This window comes from Aythya ferina, assembly GCF_964211825.1.
Source record: "Aythya ferina genome assembly, chromosome: 15".
Lineage (NCBI taxonomy): Eukaryota > Metazoa > Chordata > Aves > Anseriformes > Anatidae > Aythya > Aythya ferina.
In genome coordinates, this window is record NC_140314.1 from 2,438,975 (window position 1) to 2,451,010 (window position 12,036).

At 50.0% G+C, this 12,036-nt stretch overlaps 1 protein-coding gene across 3 annotated transcripts in view; it reads left to right on the top strand.

The window, feature by feature from the left end:
- LOC311445097 (uncharacterized protein) overlaps positions 1-12,036 on the top strand; it is a 103,596-nt gene that overhangs the window by 1,123 nt on the left and 90,437 nt on the right. The window contains exon 3 of one of the 3 annotated variants that reach the window (XM_084536813.1): positions 423-1,809. The exons of the other annotated variants lie outside the window; for them this stretch is intronic. Coding sequence (XP_084392939.1) covers positions 423-581 — 159 coding nt within the window. The 3' untranslated portion in view covers positions 582-1,809. Of the gene's footprint in view, positions 1-422; positions 1,810-12,036 lie in introns of those variants that run through there. 3 annotated transcript variants of the gene reach the window in all.

Sequence of the window (12,036 nt, forward strand, 5' to 3'; positions counted from 1 at the left end):
CCCTGGGATGCTCTGAAGTCCCCAGGGTGTCCCCAGCATCCCCATTCTGTGCTGTCCCAGTCCCAATCTCCTGGGGGGTACAGGGTGTTCTGCCCCCACATCATCCCTATGGGATGCTCAGGGGGTGTGCGCCCACGTTTGCTAACCCCTGGCCTCGGGGGGGGCATGGCACGGACCCAGCATCACCCCCCGGGTGGCACCGGGGCAGGGGGATATGGGGTGTCCCGAGCCGCACCCCCCCCCCTGCACCCACATCAGGGAGAAACCCTTCAGCTTCGCATCGCCCTCGGTGGGGCTGGAGGGAGCAAAGTTTGGAGCCAGCCTCGTATTTATTTTAGACGCGGTGGGGAATTTCAGACAGGCGCTGCCCCTTCTGCTGTTTATATAAGAGCCGTGAGTGCATGTGCGCCTTCTCGTCGCAGGGAAATGGAGCAGCTTGGAGTTGGCTTTGGAGGGCACATGCCTCGTTCGCCTCGTCCCAAAAACTCCCCTTGGCTTTTGTTCCTTCTCAACTTGCTGGCGGGGGAGGAGGAGGACGGCCAGACCTCGAAATCTCCCCCTCCCCCGTGTCCTTTACCTAGTTTATTAATGTTCAAGGAAAAAAAAAAAAAAAAAAAGAGCAGCCTGTTCCTCTCGGTTGTGACATGCGGAAAACTGAATTTTACCCAAAATGCTCGTGCGAAGGCAGAGTTGTCAGTCTGTCTTGGTGATCTTCAAAAAGTGAGCTTTCAGCTGCGCTCCGCTCGGCAGCATTGACATTGTGCAGATAATTAATGCTTTTACCTATCCCTGCTACCTGCCTGCAGCTTGCTGCCTGTATCCTGCCGCTGCTGTTAAGAGCATTATTTATTAATATGGTTATTATTGATCTCCCTTCAGTTAACCAAAGAAACCTGTGTGCATCTGAGATCACTGTTTTCCACAGCAACACCACCAAGCCGAGTGTTGTCATTAGGAGGAATTGCACAATCCTCCCCAGAAAGCTGCCTTAATCCGTTATTAGGAGAAATCCTTGGAGGGAGAAAACCCCCAATTGTTATGGCCTTGAGCCTCCCGTCGATTAAACTAGGTTTACGTGAACTATCGGCTTCCACGGGGAGATTTCTGCTCTCCACTTTTGCGAGAGGAGAACTGGGCTCTCCCATGTGTGAATGGGAGGGAGAAGTAAACAAGTAGCGGCTCTCCGCGGTGATGCTTCAGCCGTAGAAATATTAAATGTAGCTGATGGTTCCCTACCAAAAAAGTGAAATACCAGGTCCTCGAGGGGCCCGGGGGAGGGCACTGTGCTCCTCTTATATCAGAGGTGGGGGTTGAGGCTGATCTGTTCCTTCCAGTGTGGGTTATTGTGTTCCCAAACTTTGGGGGCATGCAGGAGGGTGAAGCCTGGGGTTTTGGCAGCGATTCGTCACCCCGGGAGGTGCCCTGGGTTTGGTGTCCCCACAAGCTGGTGGCAAAGCAACCCCGCAGCTGGAGGAGAACAAAGCAGCCTCACCGCTGAGGTTTCTGGAGAAGTGGAGTCAGGTGTACGCGTGCCGCTGGAGGGTGAGGCTGTTTTTATCGTCGGACAGAACTTTGCGTTTCAGCATCTCGCCAAAGAATTCACGGGAGACCAGATTCCTTCATAAAACTTCCCCGTATGACATAATATTAGATGGAAATTGTGACGGTTGGTTAAGAGGGAGGCAGAAATCTAATAAAACCGCATAAGCCCCGTCTTAGAGCGTTATTGCTGTTGGAGCTGGCGTGTTGTGGCTGGAGCTGAACAATGCTCGCGACGCATCGCAGCGAGAGGGACGAGCTCCTGGCTGGGATTTTTCACTTTCTCTCCCCTCCTGGTCGCCGGCAGTCCTGCACGCTGCGGTGAGAATTATCTCTTGAGGCTGCTCTGAAGTTTCTTGGAGAGAGCGCTCATCTTGCTGCTGCTTTGTGTTTTCTGAAGCTGTGTCAAGCGACCCCGAAGCAAGATGTGGTCTCCCTGGGGAGCCGGTGCTGTGCCCGGGTGGTGCTGGTGTGTGTCGGGCAGCTGGCATCTCGGTACTGAATGCTGCTGCCGACGGCTGGGAAGCTTGGAAAGCAGCTAGCTGGGCAGGCAGCTCGAGGAGGAGCGCGGGCGGATCAGTGCAGTAAGGGCAGAGATTCCCCGAGTGCCTGTCCCGCAGAGACAGAGTCACTTGGAAGAGAGGAGGGAGACACGAAGGTGGCTTCTGGCCACTCGTGCAGTTCTGGTGATTCTTTCTGCCTATGTGAAAGCAGAGATCTATAAAGCATGATAACGAGCTTTGTTTGCATTAAAATCTCTGTCTGGAGAGAGGGGTGTAGCTGTGGTGTCTCTTAAAATCTGTGTCTGAAGGGCTTCACTGAGGTGCTTGCTCGTCTGGGAAGCACCAAACCTTTCTGTACAGTTCCCTCCTTCAGTGGTGCTTTTTGCTGTCCTTTGCTCCCTTTGGGATTTACTGGTGGGGGGAAGCTGGGGGAACTCTCCCTCTGCGCCCCTAATGCCTGCGTCCCTCCTTTCCCCCTGCTTGTGGACTGTTCCCCGGTGTGGGAGCACATCTCTGTGTATCCCCCATGGGATGCTCTGCTCCAAAACTCTTCCCCCTGCCACCAGGCAGAAAGACTTTGGCTCTGTACCCCCAGGGAGTACAGAGGGTGTCCCGTCCAGTGTGGTTGGAGTCCCATTTGCAGCGGGATGCTCCTGGCAGAGGCAGGGAGCCGCACTGTGGGGCCCCTGTGGACCTGGGTACACGAGCATCCTAAAAAACAAATGCGGCCACAGCACGGGGAGGGCTGAACGTCATCAATCCTGATCGCTGGAATTGCAAAAGCAGCCCAGCCGCTCTGAATATTTCTTGTTAGCAGAGATAGCACAGACCTGTGCCCTGCAGCAGGTGGAAGTCCTACGCCTCCCAGCCAAAAGTGTGGTTTGCCTCTGGGGCTTAAGCAGAGGGGGTTACTGCCGGGCTTAGGGATGGCTATAAAAAGCTGCTGCCTGGTTCCCGGGGGGACAGGTGGGGTGGGGATCAGCTTTCGGGGCTGGGAGAAAGCCTGGCTGTAGGCACGTGCCTGCCCGAGGTCTGCGGGGAAGGGGGAAAATTGGGGAGTTGGCAGATGGGGAAGGTGCAAGGTTGTGGCTTTAATAGCTGTGCTGTTCGGCAATGTGAGGAAGAACCTGTAAAAATCTCCGTTACCCTCCCCAAAAAACATTTGCATGGTTTTGTATTAACAAAAATGACAAGCTGCTTAATTCTCAAACAGCAGAAAGCAAAAGAGCTGCGAGGAGCTGATTTTCACACGTGGCAGCAGTAATCAAAGAGTTGTGCCCATTAAACTTTAATCAAAGGAACAGAAAGCGCTCGGGCTTGCTCTTGGTTTGATTCGTGCAATGTTGCTGTACAGATGATTTTTTGTCAAGCTGTTTGCTGTGTTGTGTCACTCTTGCATTTGGCTTTCCTAAGCGATGACTTTGGCACAGGAATCTCCTTACGAGCTCCAGGGTTATCTCCAAACCCGGCTTCAACCAGAAATTCACTTGCACGTGTTGGTTTAGAGCAAATGGACAGCTTGGATGTGGTTCTTGTGACATGGGCAGTGGCTGGAGTAGAATCCTTCACCGTCAAGTTATGTTGTATTTTCCTTCAGTTAGGAGCAGCATTTTTATTTGCCTTTTTTTTTTTTAAGGTATATAATTGGAAGTGCACTTACTTATTTCTCCAGTCCCGGATCTCCTACGTGGGGTTATTTATAGAGGCCTGTGGGTGGGGTTTTTTGTGCATGTTGGGTGCACAGAGCAGGATTTTGGCGTTGAGATCCCACAGGGTCCTTCCCTGGCTGTTCACGAGCAGGCAGCTGGCAGCTCGGCAGAAGCACCGTGTGCATGGAGATGCTCTTTTTGGGTTTTTCTTTCCCATAGACTGTTGCTCTTGCTGATGTTTAGTCCCATGCAATGCCAAGTGACATTCAGGTGGCCGCTGGCTGTCCGTGTGCCTTGGGATGGATCCGGCCGGGGACCAGGGGCTGGCTCGAGCAGTGTAAGGCTGGGCTGTGCTGGCAGGAGCACCATCAGCATGCAGGAGGTAAAGCAGCTGGAGGAGCGAATGCTGACTCCGTGGCCCTTGCCAGCACATGGCTGAGGGGGTCTTTGCTGTGTGGCTGGCAGGGGACACGTGCTGTGACCCCAGCTGCATGGAGCAGCACGGAGACCTGCTTCCCATCACAGCTCCGAGTGGCAGCTGGGCAGCGGGGCATCCATAAGGCCAGAGGAACTTTGCTGCTTGTTTCATGATTCATAAAAACATTTCGTGATTCATAATAGGTTCAGTTCTGTGTGCCTTAGTCGGGGGAAAAAAAAAAAACCCTCCTGTGATTTATTTTCTCAAGTGGCTACAGAGCTCGTCGGTGCCAGCGGGTTTCTGTGGGACTTGGCTCTGTTTTCCTATTCGGGTAGAGTGTCTGCATGCATCAAACCTGACTTTTTTTTTTTTTTTGTATTATTATGTATTTTTTTCTGAAGTACGTCCCCTTGCAGCACTTGCAGGTTGCCCTTACAAGCACTTTGGGGCAGCCCTAACACTCACACTCATGTCCTGCCTGTTATTTCCAGCCATTCCTTGGTGTAGGAGTCTGGAAGTACACTTGGGTGGTGGAAAAAAACATATTTAATGCAAAATGGTGCAAGTGATCTGCATCTAAGGCTCCAGCTTGTGCCATGTCTGGACGGGGCTGAGCTGCATGCTCAGCACTGTCGTGAGTTGTGCTCTGACTCGAGGCTGGCTTGTTTCCATCCCTTGTTGCACAAGTTTTGTGCACCAGCTCCTGCTTCTGCTGCAGTGCTGCAATTTGTGGCTTTGGGCTTTGTACTGCAAGCACGTGGAGGTGTGGATGTAAGTGGCAGTGTCTGGGCTCCCGTCAGTTTGGTCAACTTCATTCGATTGCATTCTGCTTCGTAGCTGGCGTGCTTCAGTTTTGAGGAGCTTTATCAGGAAGCCTTTGCTTTTAATCTGGCCCTATTCAGGCTGTATCCTGACAAGTGCACTGGGAGGCTTTGACCAAATCATAATTTGTCATCTCCGAATATAAATATTGCAGTGAAAATATTTAGCGTGCTGTGGAAAAACCCGTTACCGAGTAGCTGTATTTCTGGCCTCATCCTGGGAGCTGCTGAGCACCCACGACGCCCACTGAACGTGGTGAGAGGCGCAGGTGCTGCGCACCCAGCAGCAGCTCCCACTGAGTGACAAGCAATTAGGAAACACAAGTAAGAGGAGTCTTGCAAATTGTAACTCGTCTAAAAATATGCTGTCCACATGTGTTTTTAGCTCCTTTCATTTCAGCGTTCTGTGTTGGCTCAATACATCTAATCAAGAGTTTAGTCCTGGGTTTCCTGTTTAGGATCAACAGACAGCGTCTCAGTTGGCCTCTCCCCCTGGCACCACCAAAACCCTTCAGCCCTGACCCCCTAATTTCTGAAGCACTGCTCATTGTACTGCCATAACATGCCTTTTATTCCCACCTTCTAACCAAGCTCATGGATAAGGGTTGGACATTCCCTCCCTCTGCAGAGCTGAAGCTTTGAGATTTGGGAAGGATGTGATGAAGCAGCTGGGGAGCCAGGGGTGGGCTGCAGGTGTTAGTGGGTGCTTGGCTCCTGTTTTCAGAGGAACTTCTGCAACAAAAGAGGTCAGAGAGCTAATTGGAGGAGTGCTTGTAGAGCAGGTGGGGTTTTGCTGTGGTTCTTTGCAGCAAAGATTGGTGAGTGGTGACACCTGTATGAACTCAGGGGTGTGAATGTAGGGAAACCAGACAGAGATCTGGTGTTGGTGTCCCAGAAGAGAAACGTGAAATTGTTGGGGATGGGGGGGAAGTCTGGCCAAAGTGTGCAAACTAAATCAGGAGTATAAATAATGAAAATTAGATTTTAGACTTTAAAAAATAACTTTCAGCAAGTTGTGTTTACCCCTGCTCCTTTCCTCCCCCACCCAGATCTGCTGCAGCCTTGCTGAGCGCCACTGGGGCTGCTCCCAGGACAGTTGATCTCTGTCCCTTTGGATTTGGGTTTTCCTTACAGGCTGTGTGCGCTGTGTCAGGGTTGTACGAGTTTACCCCAGCATTGTCCCAAGTCAGAACAGCAACAGGTGTGTAAGAACAGCTTTAATCTGCAAATGCACTTACTCCCCAATTCTTCCTTGTTCCTGAATTTCCTGAGTGCTTCTATTTCTACAAAAGCCAATTGATTCAAAAATTAACTCTCTGTATCCACACACAACTTACAGTATCTATAGTTTCACAGAAGGTAGTCATTAATATAATTTTAGAATGTGTTTGTGTGTGCTTTTCCTTTTCTGCTATTTTTTTAATCAGTCTGTATTGGATATTCTTGCTGAGAGAGATGCTAACTTGTTGCATCACATCTTAGTAAAAATTACTTGTAATATCTGTGAAATATCTACAATTCACTTTTTGTTTTCAGGCTGTAATGTATAACACATCAGAGCCATTAATTTGCTACTTTTCATGGCATTTATGAGATGCATCCCAGACTGCACTTTGTAAAGTTTTTCAATTGCCTTCAGATTTCTCACCTCTCAAATCTGGTGGGAACCAATAAATGCAGTTTCAATTTGCAGTTTGTTTACAAGTTTGCCTTACGTATTGAGACCATATGTCCTTTTTCCAGCACGTCTAGATGCCAGATCCTTAGAAATGTGAAGTAAAGTATTGTTGGAATTGCACTCTGCTGGTTAATGGGAGCAGGAGATCAGAGCTCAGAGTTGGTGTCTCTTTTTCTTTGTTGTAGATGAATTTTACTCAGTGGAGCCCCAGACTGGATGTAGATCTTTTCCTGATAATCATACAGCTGTTTCTAAGATTTTTTTACTGCATTTTAGTGCACTTTTTAAAATAGAAGAGTAGTTTTAATAGTGTTTCTTTTTTTTTTTTTTTTCCAAATAATTGAGTTTAGGTAAAGAGCAGCACCTTTGCAGAGCCACAACAGGACTGTGACAGCCAGCCCTTGTTTACCTTCTCCTTGGCTTTTGTCACCACAGTTTTGGGGCTGGGGCTGGCAGCCTCCACCCAGCTTGCTTGGAAGCAGGATCGGAGATTTATCTGACATGCTCTCTGTAAATGACATGTTTGGAGTAACTCCATTAGAGCGACTGGGATCGCATTAGTTTACAGTGAATGAACTCTGAATCATGTTTCTGTGTTGTTTATTTTTAAATTGCTTCTGCAGACAAGCAGCACTGCGAGCTGCCTACTTACAGAGCTCCGATTAGTTTTCCGCTGGATTTCACGAGCACGTAGCTCATGATCTGCTCCTTCCTTGTGCTGGTGTAAATCAGGAGGGGTCCCCAGCTCTGTGGCCTGCATGCCCAGAAGCATGCGGGTGGGCTTCGCTCTTGCCCCACGTTCCTCCGTAAATTCAACCCGCTTGGGCCCCCAAACTGTGCCGCAGCAACCTCTGCTATTGGCATCGAAACTCGTGCAAGAAATATGTTACCTCTATTTGCACAGATGTTTTAAGGGAACTTGAGCTCGGATTTTGCCCTTAATTCTTAAGGTAGCATCTGGCATTCGTGTCCAATCCATTAATCCCGCCGTCGAAGCAGCATTGTGATTTTAAATAAGGCATACTTTTAAGTGAATATTTAGCTCCCTGGGATGGGAGGGAAGTTATTCCATGATCTCCCCCTAATAGTTAATTCTAAGATAACTGGGAACAACTTAAAATCATCAGGGTACGCGCTGTATTTCTGAACTAGCAATTAGGAGTCATCAGGCTGCATAGAGACAAATTGGGAGTGAATTAGAGGCTGATGAGCTCTGTGCAGGGCTCCCAGGGCTGCTCGCAGCCTCCTGCTGCAGCGGAGCCTTGGAGCGGTCACTCCAGAGGGGCCTGACAAGATGCAGCTGTAAAAGACAATTTCCCTCTTTCTTTCCCTTAATAAAAAATCTGTTCTGAGCGCTGTACCAGGCAGACTAGTTTTGGCAATGGATTAAATGCGCAGCTTCGAGATCTAATTTTGCCTGTTTCAACTGACAGATGGAAATTGTGTGCTCTCACAATGCTACTAGTATCTCGCGAGTTTGCTCAGAAGCAGAGCCTCTGGAAGCCATCCGGAGAAATCAGCCAGCCCTGTGTGTGTGTACGGCTCTGTGGCCGCGGTTCCTTTAGATGGAGAGGTCGAGCCGCGGTGCTGCTCCGCGCCTGTTTCGTCCCCTTTGTCCTGCAGAGTAGGAAAGAGGATTTGCCTCGATTTCTAAGATCCCATTAAACCTTCCTGCAGAAAGTAAGCCAGAAATCGTGGTACTTGGTGCCTGGGACGTCTGTCGTGTTCCAGAAGGCTGGGATGCCTGGTGCTCGGGACAAGCAGGGGTGTCTTGGGAAGGGCTGTCCCTTGAGGCCCTCAGGAAGCTCGGTGCACCCAGCTCTTCCATCCCAATTGCTCTCCTCTGTGCCCCTGCGGTTGTTTTGATTTTTCTGTTGTTGAGCTGCACAGGGCTCAAACCCTCTGAGGTTTGCGGCGGGTACGCAGGTATTTGCACGGAGATCTGCGCCTGTCTCGGAGGAGCTGCAGCCCAGGTTTCTTCTTGACATGGTTAAGGAGAGGAAGGATAAGCTGACACTTCCCTCGTTGGCAGTGACAGATAGGGGAAGGGATGAAGAGCTCGCAGGGAGACAGCAAACCACAGCTCTTGGTGCTGCAAAGGGAAACTCTTTGGGCACAGTTTGCAGGAACAAATGATGGAAAAGCAGAGGAACACACAAATACAGTGTGTGTGTCTGTGTGTACAACATAATACGTATCTATATCTCCATGAGGATGTGGTCAGATGCATCTGGGGGTGCTGCCTGGAGCCCTGGGGTGAAATAATGAATCCACGACAGCTTTGTCACTGACTTTGGGTTCCCACCTGTGGAGAAGCAGCGATGATGGTTTGGAAAAGAACCCAAGTCTGTTCTTCTTTCACCCCTTGCTCTAGGTGAGGTAACTTCAGTGCCAGCAAGGCTGATGGGTCCAGGAGCAGGATTTAGCCCTAAACACACAGTGTATCCCCAGCCTCTTATTACCAAGCTCTTTTGTAAGTGTGTTTGTGCAGAGCCTGTAATGGTATAATGTACACTGTAATTTTGTTGTTAAATCTGAGCCACTTTGGCATGGTGGGGACTAGACGGCTTATAGCGATTGGAACATTAGGGCTTATTGGATTTCATAGCCTGGGGGATTGAACCGCACAGAGCAACTCTTGGAAGAAAATAAAAAATACCCCATCCATTTCTCCTGAATTTCTTTTCTAGGATGATTTTTTTCTCGAACAGGCTTGGACTTTTGGGCAAGGGCAAGAGGGGTGGGGGGCAAACGCTGGGATGGTTGCTGGGCCGTGAAAGAGGCTCTCAAGGAAAGAGGCCTGGATCTGCTCCCAAGGGCACTGGTAAACGCCACTACTGTGAATATGCTGGGGTGTCCTCCACCTCGCTGCTGTCAGCTCTGGCAGTGGAATGGAGGCAGAGTTTTCCCTTTTTCAATGATCCCAAACATCGTTTCTGCAATTCCAAGCGTGTGCCTGGGCCATAAACACTTCTGTCATGCTCACGTCCACGGGGGCTCTACCAGGCACCCTGGTGCAAACCTGGACCCCGTGGGGTTTATGGGGCAGCAGGAAAAACCCACTTGTGGTTCTTGTATGCAGAGAGCCTTGTGCAGGGCTTGTGAGCGCCCAGGGCTGTGTCTTACACCTCGTACCCTGCACTTGTTCTGTGCCCCGTGAAGTCCCGATGTGGCTCTGCAAGGCAGAAGCTGGTTTGGTTTCTGCACGTTACTGTCCCCTGCTTCTCTGACAAGGATAGGTAAAATGCTTGCTTTTGGAAATTCCTATTTTTAGTGTTGGTGTGATCTGGAGCCTACCTGCTCTGGGCAGAAAAGATGCCGTATTTCATATGGGCTTGGAGGAGACTTTTCTGATAACAGTAGCTTGCTTCCACTACTAAGCATGCTCTTGAACTGATCATTTGGCATTTTAGGAGGGGGTCTTGGCCTGCTGAAGCTGTGGGCAACTCATTCATTGAGGCCAGGGTTGGGGAGTCTCATGTGTACTAACCCTGCTCTGATGCCTCCAGCTCCATGCACCTGTTAGGATGAACTGAAATCTTCACCCTGCTGGAGCAGGATGTGCTGTGACTGGAAAAAATCAGTGCTCAGCCATAGCAAAATGGAGGGTCTTCTTAAGGCTGTATTTATTCTGTTCTTACATTCAAAATTTTTTTTAAACATGTCTCATTGAAACTTCCCAGGCCCTGCTGAGTCATGGCTGTTTTCTTGTAGCTCCGTTGAGTTTTTGACAAGAACCTACTAGGCTTTCCTGTGTGTGTTTGTCAAGGGATGGAGCTCGCAGAGCTGCTTCTCGTGTGCACGGGCAATCAATTATGGAGCCCATTTGCTGTTCTCCTTATTCACGTTTGAATCAGGGCAGTGCTTAGGCTGAGCCCAGCACCACTGCGAGTGCTGCAGAGGGCACGGTAAGAGGCAATTTGGGGCTTGGGGAGCTTGAGGGAGGGAAGAATTTCTGTATTCCTACAGAAAGCAGGAAGGGAACCAAAGCCAAGAAGCGATTAGGTGACTTGTGAGGGGCTGTGCAGTAAGGTGGGGATGGATGTTGTCTCCCTAGGAGCTGCCATTCCTCCTGTGAAGCATCTCCAAAGCAGCTTGCTTCCTTCTGAGCACTAACTTCACCTAGGAAGCAGTTAAGAGAGATGAGTACTGATTTATGGAGCTGTGCACTGCATGTGGTTGGTGCTCTCCAAATGCTCCAGAACTTCTGATCCCTCTGGTGTAGGCTTCAGGAGGGCAGGCAGGCGGACTATGGAGAGGGAATAACCTCAGCCAAATCATGGAAAGCTTTGGATGTTGCATGGGCATCAGCAGTCCTGTCTTTCTGTGACCTTCTCTTCTTTTTACTATTGCTTACTGAGACCAGTTCCTGCATGTGGGCTGGGAGCTCCCACCACAGAAGGATGCTTTTCTGCTGTGTTCCTGCGTTCCTGTGGTCCCACTGCACCCCAGCGGGGCTGCTCGCTTCGGCAAGGGCTGTAGAGTTTGCCCTTAAGCGAGACAGGCAGGATCAGGTAGGCAAAATCAATCCCCTGCCTGCTCCGTATCGCTTTGTCCTGATAAGCTGTCAGTTTAGCTCTAAATGCTGCGTTTGAAAGCACATCGCTGCTCTCCAGGATGGGTCAGTGTCAGCAGCAGTATTAGCTGAAGGATGGATTTAAGCCACCAGCTCGTCACAAGAAAGGGGAGCTACATCTGAGGCATCATTCCTTGGCAGCCTGTGATCTTTCACAGGTTGGAGAGAAATTTGCTCGGATAAAATATCCTCGGCTACCTCTGAGTCAGCCCTGCAGTTTAATGCTGCTGCTAATAGCGGGTTGTGGCGGTGAGGAGCCGGAGGTGCAGGCGAGGTTGGTTGGAAAGGAGCTTTGGTTTGCCAGCTGGGTGCGGGCTGACCCCTGTCCTGGTGCGAGGAAAGAGGGGGACACAAAGGGGACCCTCGAGCCACTCCACGACCAAGCTTGGGGCAGAACCAAGGCAAACAGGACCCAGGCTGTCCCCTTGGGGTGATGGTGCTGCACAGGGTCCCTGGATGTCCCATCTGGGGGTCACGTAAGGACCGTGTTCAGGCTGCCCTTAACCCTGCATTTCCTGATGTAAGCCAGAGCCGTTGCCTTGTCTGAACGCTGGCTTTGCGGCAGGGGTGATGGATTGCAGCGTGAGCTTTACCACCCTTCATCGCTGCTTCCTGTGCTCTTTTGGCCCGTTATGTTCAGTTCAGTCAGAGTTTATTATAAATAACTTCAGATAGCAAGCTGAAATATCCCGGGCTCGCTTTTTTTTTTTTTTCTTGGCAGTTGCAGAGTATGAATCGGCTTCAAGGCAATTGAGGTATTTTAGCGTAACATTTACAGCCCGTATCTATACAAAATGTGACTTGTGTTTATAGAAGTGTGCCTTTAACAGTCTCTTATCAAAACATATGGGA